The 17,277-nt window shown below is 50.8% G+C and overlaps 10 protein-coding genes across 10 annotated transcripts; 4 read left to right on the forward strand and 6 right to left on the reverse strand.

The window, feature by feature from the left end:
- Positions 1-225: 225 nt before the first annotated feature.
- PtrM4_082550 (uncharacterized protein) lies at positions 226-803 on the reverse strand (the record flags this gene model as incomplete). The annotated part of the gene is made up of 3 exons (XM_001940406.1): positions 226-315; positions 369-499; positions 566-803. The coding sequence occupies 3 exons, from the start codon at positions 801-803 to the stop codon at positions 226-228; spliced, it is 459 nt and encodes a 152-aa protein (XP_001940441.1).
- A 1,892-nt stretch (positions 804-2,695) lies between these two features.
- On the reverse strand, positions 2,696-3,549 carry PtrM4_082560 (MetC, Cystathionine beta-lyase-cystathionine gamma-synthase; the record flags this gene model as incomplete). Its single annotated transcript, XM_066106538.1, has 2 exons — positions 2,696-2,701; positions 2,746-3,549. 2 exons carry the CDS (start codon positions 3,547-3,549, stop codon positions 2,696-2,698), a joined length of 810 nt encoding a protein of 269 aa, XP_065963476.1.
- A 680-nt stretch (positions 3,550-4,229) lies between these two features.
- Positions 4,230-5,087, reverse strand: PtrM4_082570 (PpiB, Peptidyl-prolyl cis-trans isomerase (rotamase); the record flags this gene model as incomplete). Its single annotated transcript, XM_001940404.2, has 4 exons — positions 4,230-4,425; positions 4,476-4,582; positions 4,632-4,801; positions 4,892-5,087. 4 exons carry the CDS (start codon positions 5,085-5,087, stop codon positions 4,230-4,232), a joined length of 669 nt encoding a protein of 222 aa, XP_001940439.2.
- An 896-nt stretch (positions 5,088-5,983) lies between these two features.
- PtrM4_082580 (ENTH multi-domain protein) lies at positions 5,984-7,677 on the forward strand (the record flags this gene model as incomplete). The annotated part of the gene is made up of 5 exons (XM_001940403.2): positions 5,984-6,065; positions 6,118-6,180; positions 6,230-6,278; positions 6,326-6,407; positions 6,451-7,677. The coding sequence occupies 5 exons, from the start codon at positions 5,984-5,986 to the stop codon at positions 7,675-7,677; spliced, it is 1,503 nt and encodes a 500-aa protein (XP_001940438.2).
- Positions 7,678-8,040: 363 nt separating this feature from the next.
- PtrM4_082590 (uncharacterized protein) lies at positions 8,041-8,896 on the forward strand (the record flags this gene model as incomplete). Its single annotated transcript, XM_066106539.1, has 2 exons — positions 8,041-8,820; positions 8,885-8,896. The coding sequence occupies 2 exons, from the start codon at positions 8,041-8,043 to the stop codon at positions 8,894-8,896; spliced, it is 792 nt and encodes a 263-aa protein (XP_065963477.1).
- Positions 8,897-9,978: 1,082 nt separating this feature from the next.
- Positions 9,979-10,320, forward strand: PtrM4_082600 (uncharacterized protein; the record flags this gene model as incomplete). Its single annotated transcript, XM_001940402.2, has 1 exon — positions 9,979-10,320. One exon carries the CDS (start codon positions 9,979-9,981, stop codon positions 10,318-10,320), a length of 342 nt encoding a protein of 113 aa, XP_001940437.2.
- An 871-nt stretch (positions 10,321-11,191) lies between these two features.
- Positions 11,192-12,003, forward strand: PtrM4_082610 (uncharacterized protein; the record flags this gene model as incomplete). Its single annotated transcript, XM_001940401.2, has 3 exons — positions 11,192-11,404; positions 11,474-11,789; positions 11,861-12,003. The coding sequence occupies 3 exons, from the start codon at positions 11,192-11,194 to the stop codon at positions 12,001-12,003; spliced, it is 672 nt and encodes a 223-aa protein (XP_001940436.2).
- A 383-nt stretch (positions 12,004-12,386) lies between these two features.
- Positions 12,387-12,654, reverse strand: PtrM4_082620 (uncharacterized protein; the record flags this gene model as incomplete). The annotated part of the gene is made up of 2 exons (XM_066106540.1): positions 12,387-12,410; positions 12,484-12,654. The coding sequence occupies 2 exons, from the start codon at positions 12,652-12,654 to the stop codon at positions 12,387-12,389; spliced, it is 195 nt and encodes a 64-aa protein (XP_065963478.1).
- A 550-nt stretch (positions 12,655-13,204) lies between these two features.
- PtrM4_082630 (uncharacterized protein) lies at positions 13,205-13,551 on the reverse strand (the record flags this gene model as incomplete). Its single annotated transcript, XM_066106541.1, has 2 exons — positions 13,205-13,276; positions 13,345-13,551. 2 exons carry the CDS (start codon positions 13,549-13,551, stop codon positions 13,205-13,207), a joined length of 279 nt encoding a protein of 92 aa, XP_065963479.1.
- Positions 13,552-14,376: 825 nt separating this feature from the next.
- PtrM4_082640 (BetA, Choline dehydrogenase and related flavoprotein) lies at positions 14,377-16,501 on the reverse strand (the record flags this gene model as incomplete). The annotated part of the gene is made up of 6 exons (XM_066106542.1): positions 14,377-14,642; positions 14,690-15,293; positions 15,358-15,894; positions 15,956-16,172; positions 16,219-16,335; positions 16,434-16,501. The coding sequence occupies 6 exons, from the start codon at positions 16,499-16,501 to the stop codon at positions 14,377-14,379; spliced, it is 1,809 nt and encodes a 602-aa protein (XP_065963480.1).
- Positions 16,502-17,277: the final 776 nt, after the last annotated feature.

A 17,277-nucleotide genomic window follows, 5' to 3' on the forward strand; every position in this document is an offset into this window, starting at 1 on the left:
AAAAACACCAGGAGAATTTTGGAAAAAGCTTCCTATAGAAGCAAAATATACTAGAATTTTTCTATTCCGTATCACCTTTTCCCATTCCTGCACAGAAACAGTAGAGTAAAGGGCCTCAAAATATCCGCATCTATAGCCTAGCACTATCTAATCCCGCTCCAGAAACAAGACTATCAAATAGACGGTTTATTTCCATAAAATCAGCCTCCTTTTCTTTAAGCATGCTCAAAGCTTTGCTTTCTTTTCTCGGTTCAGACTTGCTTCCACTTTTTCAAGGATGCTCTTTATGTCTATCTTGGCGGACAGTTTGACATCCTGGCGTCGACCAAGTCCTCTCAATTGTCTGAAAAATGCATCAAATGCATTACCTTGAAGGTCATCGGTGGCGGGGGGTTCACAATGGTAGTGCCGATGGGCGAGGGACGGGTAAAAGCGACAGTCGGATCAGTAAAGCTGGCGAAAATAAAATCGTCCGAGTTATCCAATAGAGGGATATCACCTATTTTGCACTGTTAGATGTTGAGACTGGCGCATTTCCTAGTTGTTCGGAATAGAAAAAGCGGACAGGAGTAGTTTAAATCACGCTTGGTGACTTGGACAGCACTTGGGTTGGTGGTAACACCAAGGCTAGAGATGAGGGGGGCGAGACCAGCGGTAATAGTAGAGCCAAGATTAGTGATAGACGTGCTACTCTGCCTCGCATGTAGGTCATTGAGTGCGACAGAGCGGCCGCCGAGAGGAAGTGCGGAGCTCACGAGAGCGAGGGCCGAGACCGTAGAGACGGCGACGTTGGTGAACTTCATGGTGGGTGGTTGAATGAGTGTGTAGTAACCAGTGTGTGGTAATGAGTGCGTTGTAAGGAGTGTAGGGTAATGAACGTTTGTGTGAAGGAAGAACGAGTGGACGAGACGCTCTCCACTCTTGATAGAGAAGACTCGACAAGAGATGGTGTGACGGTTATGAGGAGAAGCAGATCACGTGTTGGTGGTCTGGTGCTGCTTCCCCACTTTATTGAGCACCTCTTACCTCAGCTGTATCATAGATACGCCATGTAAATAGACCCTGCTGCTGCTTCTGAGAGCACAGCACGAACAACAGAACACCATAGCAGAATACATAAAATTACTTTCTACCGCAACAGATGGGATTGTTGCTGTTTTCTGATCGGGAATATCAGTGTCCTTATAAACTACCCAGGAAGATGTACCTAGCGCTGAAAACACGTTAGAAGCGTCTGATAACGACAAACGACATTGTGCAAGCTCTTTTTACTTAGCAGTAGCATCTAGTTGAGAGTGTAGATCAAAAGGTGTCTCCTAATATTAATCTTACTAAATGCCCTGTGCTCATTAAGATAGGCGTGCGCCACTATGCTGTCCATACCAACGGCAATCAGACACAGTCCTCGGAATTAATAAAAGGCCATTGCTACGGACTATCGAATAGGATCTTGCTTATTCGCATTGTGCACGTGCGCGGAATTGCTTTTCTTGCAACTTAGGTGGGGGTGATCTTGCTCAACTTTGAACATGCGTGTGTCGTCAACTTACAGGCTACGATTTACATCCATACGATTGCATCAACAAGATATTCAGCAAAAGTGACTGACATACTAAAGCAAAGCATTAGAATATCTTAGCTTCAGCTGCGTAGCTAATACATGTCGATCATTACGGGTAAAGGAAACGTGGCTATGGCGCTAGCAACAGCAATTCAATGTCATCGAAAACCTCCGGGTCAACCATCTTGTCTATACCGAGATCACCAACTGGCACGTAGCTATAGTGCTTGCATGTTCCAGCATAAACGTTACAGCACTGTTGTTAATGGTTGCCTACATCACAGTGTGTACTGTAACCAAAAGATAACTAGGTATCGTAAACAGGTGAACTTAGCCGACGCGGCCCTCAACGGTTCACTCCACGTGTCAACATAGGTCCCTGCAGATCCATCACATCAAGACTACATGATGCCCAAGCGCTGGACTCAGTAAAGCTCGATGCCTTGCTAAGTGCAATTTCATCAAGCCCCTGCATCCTCACATGGCTTGCCAAGATATCATCGTTATCAGCTTACAGACCCTGATACGCACTATCTATCGCATTCAGTCTTACAATGAACCAAAGTACCACCAGACCATCTAACCGAAAATCTACATCCACCGCTCACACTGCATACTCACAGAACCATCACACAGCACCATCACACAGCACCAGAGCCCACCTCAGGAATATTCGCCCCATTCTGTCCCACCTGCACACCATTACTACCAACACTTCCCCCCTCCCCCTCACCCCACACCTTCACACCCGCACTTAGCTTCCTAAACGCCTCCAAAAAGTCCGCCTTCAAATCCTCCCAACTCTCCACTCCAACACTGACCCTCAACAACCTGACATCAACATCCACATCGCTCATCCTCCGCCACTCAATAAGACTCTCGACGCCCCCCAGACTAGTCGCATGATGAAAAAAGCGTAGACGACTCGGTAACGCCCTCGCCAACGCCTCATTCTTCATGTAGATACTAAACACAGGACCGAAGCCATTCGGCATCTGCTGCTTCAACCACCCCATATCCTTCTTTTGTAAACTCGCATGCGCAAGATGCGAAACCACATCCTTCACAACCGCACTCTCCTCCCCACCTTCCCCATCCAAACATGCCTGAAGCCAACCCACCAACTTCTCCGCACTAGCACTCTGTCTCTGAACCCTCAAATCCAACGTCCTCAAACTTCTAACACCCAACCACCCCTCCAAACTCCCCAGGACTGCACCTAGGAAAATGCGTTCTGCGCGCATCGTCTTGGCACGCTGCAATCCTTCCCTGCCAGGTAAGACAGCCAGGATACCACAAAGCATATCGCTATGACCCCCGATATACTTTGTCCCAGAATGCATCACAATATCCGCGCCCCAACGAAACGGATCCTGCAGCCCCGGCGGCGCAAACGTTGCATCGACAGACAACAGCGCTCCCCGCGCATGCGCGCGTTCAGCGTATTTGGCGATCTGGAAAGCTTCGCCCGTGGGGTTGAGCGGTGTTTCTAGGTGAACGAGATCACCTTTTCCGAGCCCGGCAGCGTCCCACTCGGCCTCTGAGGCATGCAACTCAACGGTGCGCACGCCATGCATTTTCTTGTGCAGGTCAATGACGCCGTGGCAGCCGTGGTAGCCGCCGCTGATGGCAATGACTTTCGGCACCACGTTTACGAGAAGGGCGTGGAAGGCGCTGAGGCCGCTGGTGTAGCTGATGACGTGGTTTGCGAGGCCATTGCTGCCGGCGAGGTCGGAGGCTGTGGCTGAGGGGTAGAGTAAAGGGGCTAGGATGGTTTCGAGGCGGTTGGTGCTGGCGGAGGCGAGACGGGAGTATATCAGTGGTGTTTGGAGGTCGACAAATTCGCCTTCAGTAGGCACGGGCTGGAGGTCATCGGGGTTGTGGGGGTAGCGGAAGGTGGTGGAGGTGTGGATTGGTGGGGCTACGTCGGTGAGTGTGTTGATTTGGTCGTCGGCGTGGATGCCGTGCGTCGAGGCGTGGTACAGCATGGTAGTTAGATGGTTAGGAAGTGTTAGCTCGAATTGGATGTAGTACAAAAGCTGCTGGGTCCCGTAGTAGACGGATGAAGTTTTTGAAGTAAGAGAGAAAAGGAAAAACTGCTATATTACTGTTAATGATCTATTGATATAATGACTTGTGAACATGTCGACATGCGCGCCCTAAACGCTAGACTTGATTGTTAACGCTATTACAGTGGAGCCGTGTCTGTGATTGTGGGCGTGTCATTTGGTACTCGTATCCGCGTATCCGCTCAGATGCAGATGAGTAAATGCATGAACGCACGGCAATGCTGGAGTGCCGACGTCATGTCGAGGTATGCTAGCCAAGTGTAGGGAATCAATGGTAGACAATCTGGTAAGCTGTCAATTGAGCGGCGTTGTCTTTGAGCCGGCATATGGACAATGACGAGTGCGGGGTACCACTGCCCCGCCATGGCGCCAAAAAATATCGCAAAGGATGAGCGCAGTGCGCATAGCAAGATAGGATTACGAGAAAATGCCATGATTTGAGAGTTTTGGGAGTTGAGTGATATATCGTTTAATCGTAACTACCAGAAGAGTTGTGGAACTGCACCGGCGACTGCAGCTTCCTGAGAGGTTGTCATTGCATGTGACAGTTGATAAATATGATAACTGTCGCAAACAGTATGCCGCCCTTTCCCAGCCATTTACAGAGTACCAGCGCCGGTAATAGTAGGCTGGCCGTCCTTGTACTTGATGGTGCCGCTTCCGCTACCAGTGAGCTCGATTGCTCGGACAACCTTGTAAGACTCGACATCGCCGTCGGGAACGCCGCCAAAGACAACGTGCTTGCCGTCAAGCCAGGAGGTAACGACGGTGGTGATGAAAAACTGAGAGCCGTTGCTGTGCTGTGTTAGCTATGGCGTGTTAATCGTTCGCATGCGGGGTCTTACGTGTTGGGGCCGGCGTTGGCCATGGACAGAAGGAAGGGCTTGTCGTGCCTGAGCTTGAAGTTCTCGTCGGCAAACTTCTCGCCATAGATGGACTTGCCACCAGTGCCCTAGACATGTCAACTAGCTGCTCTTACATGCGAAGTCTGAGAGACATACGTTGCCGCGAGTGAAATCACCACCCTGAAGCATGAAGTCCGGGATCACACGGTGGAACTTGGAGCCCTTGTACCCAAAGCCCTTCTCGCTCGTGCAGAGAGCGCGGAAGTTCTCAGCCGTCTTGGGAACGACATCGTCATAAACCTCGAAGTTGATGCGACCGGTCTGGGCTAGAGGAGACAAAAGTCAGCATTCGTTGATAAGCTACTTCCTAGGCTGTATCGCCGTGTATGACTTGAGACGAAAAGAAAAGTAGCTACCTTTGACCTCGCCCTGCTTGGTGACATTGCCAGCGTTGTCCACCTGGACTTCGGGCCCAGTCCAGGAGCAATCAAAGTAAGCTTTGATAGTCATGTTGTATGCCGAAGGGGTGAAGAAGCGTTTGTTGACCGGAGCGCGAAACTGGGGAACGGCACGGAAAGCAGATAGAGCAGAGGCTCTAGGTAGGTGGGGCATGATGCAGCGCGGGGTGTCTGGTCTAGCCTGAAAGGAAGTCAGACCATGCTTCTTGGCGGTGAATCGTGAGATAGCAGCTTCGTGGCTTCTCCCATCATATGCAACAGGCCGAGGCTGAAGCACAAGGCAAGAGCTACCATGGGATTTACCTACCTTGTAAAGTTTCGGAATCCGATATGCAGTTATTGCTCAATAGCTGCCGAGTTCGACTAAGACGGCCGTGGCAATTGGTGAGGCGGAGGGGTGTGATGAAACCGCTATGCCGTGCGATATGCAAACCGGAAAGTTTGAAATGCAATTGATAGATGCAGGATGAAGTAGCTGTTGTAGCAGTTGCACAGAAGACTGGCGGAAAAAAGTCTGGATACCGCAAGCCTGGGCACAAAAGGCCGAATTGCGGAATTAGCGCGCTCGACGGTTCGGCGCGTCACTGATGATCGTTCCCTGCTCTAATACAGATCCTACCGCGAGACCCCTGCTTTCTACTTGGTGAGTCTGATGCTGACATATTTTTGCCGCCATGTTGAGGCGCATGCGACATGTGTTTGGATGTCAATCGCATCGTGGCACACGAGAAGATTTCTTGGTTGGACCAAGGTTGATGCTTTTGGAAGCCCAAGCCCGCGTCACGTGAATGCATGGAAAGCCCAAAGCTCGGATTGTGTAAGATTCATTGATGGCCCAATACAATTATATCTCCGTGTCACTGTTTGCACATCGACTCAGGTTCTCTCGAATAATTGACCTCTGAGTCCTCAGACATTGCCGAGCCTTGTGAGCTGCCCTGGAACGCTCGGGGGACCGCTACCGAATCCGCGTCGCAGGTCGATAGCTGCCACCTCAATACCACTTCGGCCACATCGACACACAACCAAAATAACGCGCACCTCCCCAAGATGGATCTCAACAGCTTGAAAGACCAAGTGAGCAATCTCACGCTCTACGACCTCAAGGCAGGATTCCGCAAAGCCCAAAATGGTATGTCGAGGATTGGGCGACGCCAGCTGGCCAGTACTAAGACTCTGTGTAGCGGTGATGAATTACACGGAGATGGAGGCCAAAGTCCGCGAGGCGACGAACAACGAACCATGGGGTAAGCGCGCATATCCGCATCGCACGACTAGTAACTAATGGACGACAAGGTGCCTCATCTACTGCGCTACAGGAAATCGCCAATGGGACCTTCAACTAGTAGGTTCTGCCACCTACAGACTTCTAGGCGGCTGCTAACGGCGCAGTCAACTACTCAATGAGATTATGCCCATGATCTACAAGCGCTTCACAGAAAAGGCATCAGAAGAGTGGAGGCAGATATACAAGGTATTATGAGCAGCCCTCATTCCCAACATTGCTGACCCACTAGGCCCTCCAACTTCTCGAATACCTAATCAAGAACGGCTCGGAACGAGTAATCGACGATGCGCGCTCTCACGTCTCTCTCCTCAAAATGCTACGCCAATTCCATTTCATCGACTCCAACGGCAAGGACCAGGGTATCAACGTCCGAAACCGCGCGAAAGAGCTCGCCGATCTCCTCAGCGACGTAGATCGCATTCGAACCGAGCGTAAGAAGGCACGCGCAAACAGGAACAAGTTCGGGGGTGTTGAAGGCGGGGCTGGCCTCGGTGTGGGTGGCTTTTCCGGCACCAGCGGTGGAGGCGGTGGCAGATACGGCGGGTTTGGCAGCGAGCAGGCAGACTATGGTGGTTACAGAGGTGAGGTTTACGGCGATGGTGGCGGCTTTGGGGGCAACCAGTCTGGCTTTGCAGACACCCAGCAGCGACGCGATCGATTTGACGAATACGACGAGTACGACGAGGGCGACAGTGCTAGCCCGGCCCCGGCACGACGGAAGGAGACTGCAGCAGCCCCCCCAAAGAAGGAGGTCAAGAAAGAAGCACCAAAGCCCAAGGAACCTGAGCCTGTTGTGGATTTACTGGCTTGGGACGATGAGCCAGCGCCCACGTCGACAGCGGCAGGAAAGCAGCCTGTTGCTGCTGTAAGTAACGACTTTGGCGACGATGACGATTTCGACGACTTCCAGTCCGCAGCACCCGCAGCACCAGTATCAAAGCCGGCCACATCAGCTTTCAACATGGCACCACCGGCATCTACCTCTACCATCACTTCCTCAACTCAATTCGCTGCACCACAAGCTCAATCTGCCGCGCAGAACAACAACTTGAGCAACCTGTTTGCTACCGTCTCACCACCACCGGCAAACAAGATGAGCATGCCCATGTCTCAGCCACCTCAGCCCACAGGGTACCAAGCAGCAGGCCCCAACTACTTCACGTCTGTTCCTCAGCCTGCGCCTCACTCAGGAGCGTCTACACCCTCGGCTATGGGCGGAAAAATTGGAGGAGGTGCTCCTAAGAAAGCAGGTGGTGATGCCTTCGCATCTCTTCTTGCTGGAGCCGCGCCAAAGAAAGCGGCGACGCCAACGCAGAAGGTCACCATGGGCGACTTGGCCAAGCAAAAGACATCTCAAGGACTATGGGGTACTCCCGCAACTGCAAGTACGCCCCCCGCACAAACGCCACAATCTGGAAACAAGGCTGGCGGTGCTTTGGGCGATTTGTTGGGATAGATGACGACGACGGGAGTTAGTTGGAGATACAAGACCTGGCGTCTCACAGTAGGATTGTTTGATAGGGTTGCGCTCGTAGACGGCGAAAAATTTAGGCCAAAATTGATTTCTGATGCACTTCGGTGAAGCCCTTCGACTACAAAGAAAGCTGAGAGTGATACTTCTCCGCAAATGCGGCCATCTCATTGGTTCCATCCGAAACCCTTGCTAATCTTCCGCGTCCCACATGGGTCGGCCACGCATCCCCAGGGACCGCCGCAATCCATGTAAAGACGCGAAACATGTGAAAACCAAACCTCATCTGCTATACCCTTCCCCCTTTCTTTTCTCGTTTTCTCTGATCCCGCCTGAGCAGGCACATCAATGCAACTCTCGCGCTTCTTCCTGTGCGTCGCCTCGCTGCTACTTCCCGTCGCCCTCATCGGCACAACATGGCTGTACTTGTACCCAGTATTGCACGGCTGCGCCTTTCCTACACCCCCGTCGTCGTCGTCATCCACGAATCCGCACCACCTGCCTGCTGTTGCGCCGTTCCGTCTGCTCTCCCTCGGTGACCCGCAACTAGAGGGCGACTCCTCCCTTCCCGACCCCACCGCTCTCATATTCCCCTCGCTTGAGAACCTCGTGCCTGATCTCCGCAATGCCAATAACATAACCGAAATCCGGGATATTAGCAAGAAGGCCGCTAAAGGGGTGCTGAGGGATGCTGGGGTTTGGTTGGAGGGGAAGAGGAAGGCAATTGATCTTTGGGGCAATGATCGTTATCTTGCGCATATTGTGAGAAGTTTGAGGTGGTGGACGAGGCCTACGCATGTGAGTGTGCTAGGAGATTTGTTGGGGAGCCAGTGGGTTACGGATGGGGAGTTTAGGAAGAGAGCCGGGAGGTATTGGGGGGTTGTTATGAGGGGGTTGGAGAAGGTGCCGGATAGGGTGTTTGGTGCTGTTGAGGTGGAGGGGTTAGAGTCAGTGGATCAAGATATTGAAAAAGATGAAGTTGCGGCGGAGGCAGCAGTAGACCAAGATAATGAGAAGGTGTCGAAGAAAGATTCAGACATCGCGAACGAGGGGGGGATTATAACGGAACAAATTAGCGAGAAGGCCTCAACAACAAATCTAGACATGGAAAAAGAGGAGAAGGTTATAGTGGAGCCAGCAACGGACCCAGATAGCGAAGATGCGGAAACGACACCAGCTGAACCACTATCAGATTCAACAATAGAGCAAGACAGTGATTCGGCAGAAGAGACATATCCAGAGCAACCAACAGAGGAGGGAAGCGAGGAAGAAGAAGAAGAAGAAGATAAGAAGCCCCCGAGAAAGGTATTGTGGGGTGGCACAACCGAAGTACTTGGCGCAGACAAGAACTGGGCGAAGCGTGTCATCAATATAGCTGGAAACCATGATATTGGCTATGGTGGAGATATCGACGAGTCACGGATTGAGCGATTTGAACGGGCATTCGGCAGCGTCAACTGGGATATATGGTTCACCCTACCAGATGAGCTACGCCAGAACAGCACCAACCCGTCGATACAGAAATCTAACACGCCACCAACTCTCCGCCTCGTGGTCCTGAATACCATGAACCTGGATACGCCCGCCTGGTCTAGTGAGCTTCAAACCGAAACCTACGACTACCTGAACCATGTCATAACCACATCTCTCCCAGTTGATGACAAAACGCATGCTACCATTCTCCTCACTCATATTCCACTTGAAAAGGAGGCCGGGATATGCGTAGACAGCCCATATTTTGACTTTTTTGAAAATGGTGGGGGTCTGAAAGAGCAGAATATGCTATCATACCACGCTAGTAAGATTGTCTTGGAGGGAATGTTTGGGATGACTTCAAACAAGGACGCCGCAGGCCAGGGACTCGGCAGACGCGGAATCATCATCAATGGTCATGACCATGCAGGCTGTGACGTTGTGCATTACATCCGGCAACCCGGCGTAGAGGATGTGTGCCGGATCGAAGACGTGAAGAGCGATGAGGTGTACTGGCCAGCCAACGACACCATGATCGCTACTTCTATGGACATTGATGGTGTTGATATCAATATCGTCATCGCCAACAACACCTACATCGAGTCCGATCAAACAGAATCCACGTCCGAGTCCGAGTCTACCCCAGAATCTTCACCTGAACCAACGGCTGAGACCGCTCCAGAGCCTTCAGAGTCCCCACCACCCAAGTGGCGTGCTCGTCGATTCCCACACCGCCCTTATGAAATTACCCCGCCAAACAAGTGTACCAGGATCGAGTCCACGCCGCACATTCGAGAGATCACGCTCCGCAGTATGATGGGCGAGTACTCGGGTTACGCCGGATTTCTGTCTGCATGGTTCGACCAGGACAAAGGCGAGAAAGGAGAGTGGGTACTCGAGTTCAATACCTGCGGCGTTGGTATCCAGCATTGGTGGTGGGGTATTCACATTGTTGATCTGGTTGTGGTTCTCTGTTTGTTCGCAGCAGGCATCGCAGCTACAGCTGAGAAGTTGGGCATTGACAAGCTCATGTTTGCGAAGGTGGCGGAGCCGGAAAAGCGGAAGGTGATCCAGAAGGAGAAGCAGATGAGGGTAAACAGCGGCGCACGTGGATTGACTGTTTCGGCTACGGAGGCTGCGATGCAGAAGATGTAGTTCATCAGATGCGTATAGCCGGATCATTTTTCCTTGTCGCAATCGCTGTACCTGTATCATGTGAAAGGTTCTACTGAGATAATGCAATGCTAGCGCCCTTCAACGTCCCGCCAAGCTATCAGGAGGACTACGCACTCGTTTGCTTCACATCAGTTGGACTTCGCAATTTGACCTGTCACATTAGCTCTTCTTCTCAGCTCAACGCTAACTTGTGGCCTGAGAAGCTATCAGGAGATCCACGCATCCATTTACTTGATGTCAGTCCCCCTTAGGCCGACATGCACTTGTGTCCCGAGGCCCATATATTCGTTTGCTCGATGTCGGTAGGACACCGCAATCCATCCTTCCAGATCAGCTCCTTCTCTTTGCGCTAAGTCTACTTGTGTCCCGAGGAGCTATCATGAGATCTACGCATCCGTTTGCGCTATGTCAGTTCGACACCGCAATCCGTCCTCTTACCGTCCACTCACCTCAGCCCCTGCCCCAACCTATCACGCGCATATGCTCTCCTCCAATACAAGAGCGGTATAAGAGCAGTCTGCCCTCGCCCATCCCTCTCACTTCACGATCCAAGGCCGTTTACCTCGCATCCCTTGCTCGTTTACCTTGCTCCTCCGGAAGACTGGAAGGCGCGCTTTGGGCGTTGAACAGCGAATGCCAGATTGCGCTCTTTCCCTCGCTCCCTTTCTGGGGGGCGGCAATCGATCGGCAAGTTTGTTTCCTGCTCAGTCTGACCTTGGGCGTGTATATAAAGACTGCTTCTGCCCCCCTCTTGTATATCATCCTCTCTCACACACATCCTCTACTATACATTCCTAACTCACTCTCTTTATTCAAAATCTCAACCTTACCACGAACAAGACCTTTCAAAATGTCTCCGGCTCCCACATCTACTCCTTCTACATGGACACCCAGCATGAAATACCTACCAGGTCGAGACCGCACCCACAATCATGAGCGGACTCTACTGGAGCAGTACGCAGACGAGTCGATTGTTACCTTCTGGCGAACTTTCAAAGGCAAGCCGGCAAATTACAACCATGACATTGACGTTGCTACCACGGTCAAGATCTCCAATGCCATCGTAAGACCCCTCCCTTCCTCCCACCTTTCTCCTGTCAAGAGCTCCTGCTAACCTCTCTTCTCTTCTTAGGACCTTGTCGATGCCAACCCCCATGTACTTAGCCAGGTGATCTGGGGTCTTACCCATCCTAATGACGTACACCATGGTGTTCAAGACATCGTTAGTAATCAGGCTTTAATCGACATTCTTCTTATCCGCCACTTCAAAATGCACGGCGGTCTGGTACTGCCACCACTTGCAGGCGCACGCGGTGTACAGGATTTTTTCGAGAAGTTGGCTGAGAAGGAGAAAGCCGAGGGCAAGAAATGGGCTGAGGGAAACAGGACGATGATGCGCTACCCCAACTGGCGCGACACCAAGGACGCCAGTGTGGCGGAGAGGGGCGGTACGAGTGCGGGTGCTGCCAGGGGCAGGGGATACGGCAAGGGCAGGGGAGGCATGGGTGGGGGCTATTAGGCCGGGTGGAGGATACGATGGTGGGTGTGTGGTTGATTGGACTTGGGATTGTTCAAATTGTAGAATACCAGGTGTTGGGTTTGTGTCATTTATTAGGTCTGTCGAGTAGGATACCCGGCAAGCACCATCATGTACTGTGGTAGAGGGATAGTCTCAATAGTCAGAAGAGAGGCTGCCGACCCGCAATCGGTAGAGAGTAGAGAACAAGAAGGTATCCGAATAATAAACGGTAGTATTAAGAATGGCGTACGATAACTGTCGAGCTTCTCCCCGCGGAGTTGCCCCGAAATACTCAACCCTAGCGCCGATTACCTAACGCTGAATACGTGACAAGCTACTACACCACAGTACACAGACTAAAGTCCATGGATAGGACTATCTGACAGATACTCGGGCTTCGGGCTTCGACAAATGTACACTATATTAGACATGAAATCCTCCACAACACCACATCCCTCATGTCGTACAGCTATCTACCCACCCACGTATTCATCTCATCCCGTGCACCCACCCTGATGTAAATTCCCTAACCCTCATTGCCTGGTTTCAGCTATTACATGTAAGCAACTACAATTCCAAACATGTGCGAATTCAGTATAAGAACATACGCTTTAGCAATGTACCATAGCTATCCAACCAAATGGTTGGCAGAGTGCCGTGCCACCATGAACATTACAATACTCATCACAATTGCGACGTTTGCCTCGTATAAAACATCCCTTGTTACAGACGCAGTAGATACTGTACGCCAATGCCACGGATACGTAGAGGAGGATGAGAGTGGCGAGCTTCATTTCTGTCTGAGGGTTTTTGTTGACGAGTGGGTGGTTGATTGTGGGTCGTGTTGATGTTGGCAAGCAAGAGAACGAGATAGTGGGAGAGTACTGTATCTTGGAGAGGTGTTGAGATAAAAAGACTCACGTCTCTCAGGGACATTTATGTGTAGTGACTGACTGGTGCTGGGTCAGTGTTATTGCTTGGAGCACTACTGTGGAAATTTCTCCAGACCGAATGATTGGTTTTGTCGATCAGCTTATAGAGACTGCATGCTTGATTTTATCGATCGGCTTATAAAGACTGCATCTTTGGTTTTGTCGATCAGCTTGCGCCGATGGCCATGCAGCGCATGTGGCAACGATTAGCGGGCTTCATTGTTATTGCAAGTTTGCCTGGGAAGGAGGGAAAAATATCTCAGGTTGTGGGAGAGTGGGATGCGTTGGAAAAGAGTCACCCGCGAACAGGAAGCTTAGACACGGATGACGATACTATTACAACATACTTCCACTCCCGAACAATTCTATCTCTCTACTCATCACGGAATCCTCATCACCCACATTCCAACCCTCACGCATTTCCCTTACTAAAGATCCCGCAACCAAACTGCCAAGCATGACCCTCTGAAGTCACAACCTTAATCTTTCTATAGTCATCAATCAGTTACCTCATTCTCAACACTCCGCTATCGACAATGAGAGGACACATACTTTGAATCTCGAGCATTGGTCAGTAGTGAAGTTCATGAACGCCAGGAAAAAGCAATCAATCGCGCCACTATATGGCTTACAGATTTCATCGCAGTGTTTTCCGGCTGGCATCCAACAATTGTTGTGAGCTTCACAGACGCAAAAGGATGAACAGGCTGAAGCGGTGGATACGTAAAGTAGGACGAGTGCGGGCGTTAACAGCTTCATCGTTGCCGAAGTCGTTAGTTTGTGTTCAAATCTCTTACAAATAATAGGACTTTGGGCTTAGGATTAGACGGCTGGGAGTAGGTGGTTGTGGCCGTAAGTGAGATAGTGAGTCGCAGAACAAGATAGGGGAACTTGGTGACTAGATACTCAAATGCCGCTTCTGGAATTCTGCGCTAGCTTGAGGACAACAGGGCCGAACTGTATATCATGATCTGATGGTGGTAAGACCATCGTGTAGACAAATTGACTCTGTAATTGGAAAGGCAGCGCGCCCACAAATCCGTGTTCTACAGCCAATAAAAAAGTAGTAAGGTGTTGGTACAGTCAGCAATACTATAACGTTTCATCCAAATTTCGTGTTGTGTTGTGTCGATCGGCCATCGGCCCGTACAATGGCAGTTTCCGCGAAATGGCAGGTCAGACGTTACGGCGGCGAGAGTGTTGCAGTGAATGCAATAAATTAAAGTGTAACCGCGCGAGGCAGTAATCAGAGTATATTGTGTGTGTTCTCTGTTGTTGTGCTCACCTTTTTTGAAGGCAGCAGCAGGGTCTATTTACATGACGTATCACCATCACGTGGCACACGTGATCCGCTTCTCCTCATAACCGCCACAGAGAGTTTGTTACGAACTTGCCACACGATCTTGAGGTGCACGAAAGTTCCGCAAATTCCCTGCTTATCAAGGCCACTGATCGTGGTGGTAGTGGGAGCATTTTACGCCACTGAGTACGAGATACATGGAATGTTCACTCCACTAACTAAGCAATTTGGTCTTGGTATCCCTGCGACTATCTCGCCAGAGCTCTCTATGATACGACCCATCACTAACAATTGTATCCTTCGATCTCGGCTGTAAGCCTTAAGAAGCTATTTCTTCTTCCCTTGACCATGGCATCTTCTTTGATGATCTGCGCCGCACCCTCTCCGATTCCATATGCCACCATCTGCGTATGCCCATTATTGACTTTGGGCACCGAGGATACATCGGCCACGCGCAGATTCCTCACACCACGCACACGTAGGCGCGAATCCAGAACAGCGTTCTTGTCATCAGGGGCGCCCATCGCGCAGGTGCCAGATGCATGGTAGCCTGAGAGCATTAGTTACGGTCGATGCGAACAACTGAACAAGACATACAAGTTGTAGCATGTTTTCTAACATGCGGTTCCCAATCTTCCCTCTTGGTATACGTGTGATGTGTCAGATCCGGCGGCCAACTTCCCTTGATAACATCTTTTGTCGCCGAGCCCTTCATTACTATCTCATTCGCAAACCGACACCCCTCGCTCATGACCAGCATATCCAGCGGATCATCCAGGTACTTGTGGTCCACAATTGGGTTCTGTAGCGGATCTGCAGACGCTAGTTTCACGCTGCCTCTGCTATGCTGGTTGAACAGCAACGCGCACATGGCGAAAACGTGCTTGTGGTCGACAGGAAAGTCGTCGTATTGTTTGGGTCCACCATAGAGTTCTGTGTTCCAGATTTCGATGTTGGGTTGGCCCGGGGTCAGGCCCATCGGGTCGCGGCCGGGTTCTCGAGGTGCGCTTTTCCAGAGCTCAGAGTCGCTGAGACGATCATCTAGGCGGGCGTAACCGAAGATACCGAACGGGAAGGTGGAGAGGATGCCGGACCTGTTCTCTTGGTAGAGCTGGTAGGTTGAGGCTATAGCGTTGTCGTGGTAGACTAGGTGGTCATTCGTGAGATTTGGCTCTGAGACTTCGTAGAAGATGAAGCATAGCTGTCAAAGTTGTTAGTCAGTGGTTCAGTTGCGGATCATTAGTGCGAGATCGATGGAGACTTACGACATGGTCCATTAAGTTGCCGCCCACACCAGGTAGGTCAACAAAACATTCGATGTTGTGCTTCTCCAGTTCTTCCTTCGGCCCAAGTCCCGAGCGCATCAGGATTGGAGGACTGCAATAAGCTCCTGCGGCGACAACAACCTCTTTCCTGGCCTGATACTCAACCTTCTTGCCAGCTTTTGTAATGGCAGCGACACCCGTTACAATCATTTCACCGTTAGCTTGGGCTAAAAGAATTTTGTCGACTGTGACCTCTGTCTTGATCGTAATGTTCGCTCTTCGAAACTCCTTAGTAATGAAATCTGCGGCAGTCGTCCTGATGCCTTGGTGTACTGTCCTCGGTACATGACCGCATCCGTGAGCGGTCTCGCCCGTAGAGAACATATCAGGGTGATAATGAAGGCTTGCTTCAATGCAACTCTCTTTGACGAGTTCAGAGATTGGTGCCAGATCGTGGGGCTCGATATGCAGAGGCCCCGCGGTGCCATGGACGGACATATCGGCTTCATGCCACTCTTTTGCGTGGAAGGTTTCAGCCTGCAATCAATGTTAGCAAATGGAACTAAAACTTCAAGATGTTGTAGTCGCAGCATGTTACCCTCTTCATATATTCAAACATCTTGTCACCAGTCCACTCATCCAAGCCCCAGTCATCATAGTCCTGCTTGGTGCCGCGTATGCACACTGTCCCATTGACGCCGCTGGATCCTCCCAAAAAGCGTCCTCTGCTAACCTTGACTTGCCGGCCGTCTACCTTGTCCATTGGTTCCGTTATGATGTTCCAATCTGTTTCGCTGTCGAAGTTCTTGCTCCATCTGTGACATTACTAAATATTCGTTGGGCATCGGAACATCAACCTACCCTCCAGCCATGTGCACATTTTCGAGATTTGCATTATCAGGGCCCGCTTCTAGTACCAAGATCCTGGCGTTGAGGTTTTGGGCAAGGCGACCGGCTATTACGCAGCCAGATGTACCACTAGCAAGCACATGTCAGAACGAGATCATATAGATAGCATGCAAGTAATAGTCTCCGATATATGGAATGAAGCGTTGGATGCAATACGAGCGACTTACCCGCAGATGATATAGTCGTAGGTCTCTGCAGGGTCCACCGAATCGACACGTTCCAGATCTGGGGCCATGGCTGTGGAATCGTATGCTCAGGTACTTGAAGAGATAGAAAGATAATGTGAAAGAGGGGTTCCCTTTGGAAGGAAAGCCACGATATGTTCTCTTTTTATGCTCAACTGCCCAGCTGGGAACGGAATAAGGCCGCACTCAAAAATCGACACATACGGTGCAGTGCAGGCGTAGGCCAACAAAGCAAAGCTGCGGACGCAGTTAGTTCTGGCATAGATGTTCAGCTCTCCAAAATTTACAAACCAATAAGACAAAATGGAAATCGCATCGTGGTCAGCTCACTGCGTCTATGGGTGAAATCATCACTCCACAGCGTAGCTTCCCGGTGACGGAATCACTCCGGATGCTTTCACGGCTCAGTAAGCTAGGGTCTTCCCCAGGTCTCGTTTCGTCTATGTCGGCGCATCTAGGAGCTGTATATCATTGTAGCTTCGATCGTGACGAATAGAAGTAACGGACCCGATGTTAAGCTTCTGCAGTGTCTCCCCCGCCTCGGTGGAGTGATGCGGGGTACCGGAACACCACGCCTCAGAGAGACCACCTCGGAAGACTCCGGCATGCGAAAAACACCACCAGAAACTGTAGTACGCGACTAACATGCATTCATGCAGCTTAGTCATAGAAGAACAAACGGGGGACGCTTTGATGTTTAGATTATCGCTGTCCAGACACTCCTTAGATTGTATCAACTACGGTCGAGAACGATAATTAATATATTATACGGGATCCATTTCCACGCTAGCTACACTAGGGTTAGATGGGAGTTTCACTAACTATG

Source organism: Pyrenophora tritici-repentis, chromosome 3, assembly GCF_003171515.1.
Source record: "Pyrenophora tritici-repentis strain M4 chromosome 3, whole genome shotgun sequence".
Classification (NCBI taxonomy): Eukaryota; Fungi; Ascomycota; class Dothideomycetes; order Pleosporales; family Pleosporaceae; genus Pyrenophora; species Pyrenophora tritici-repentis.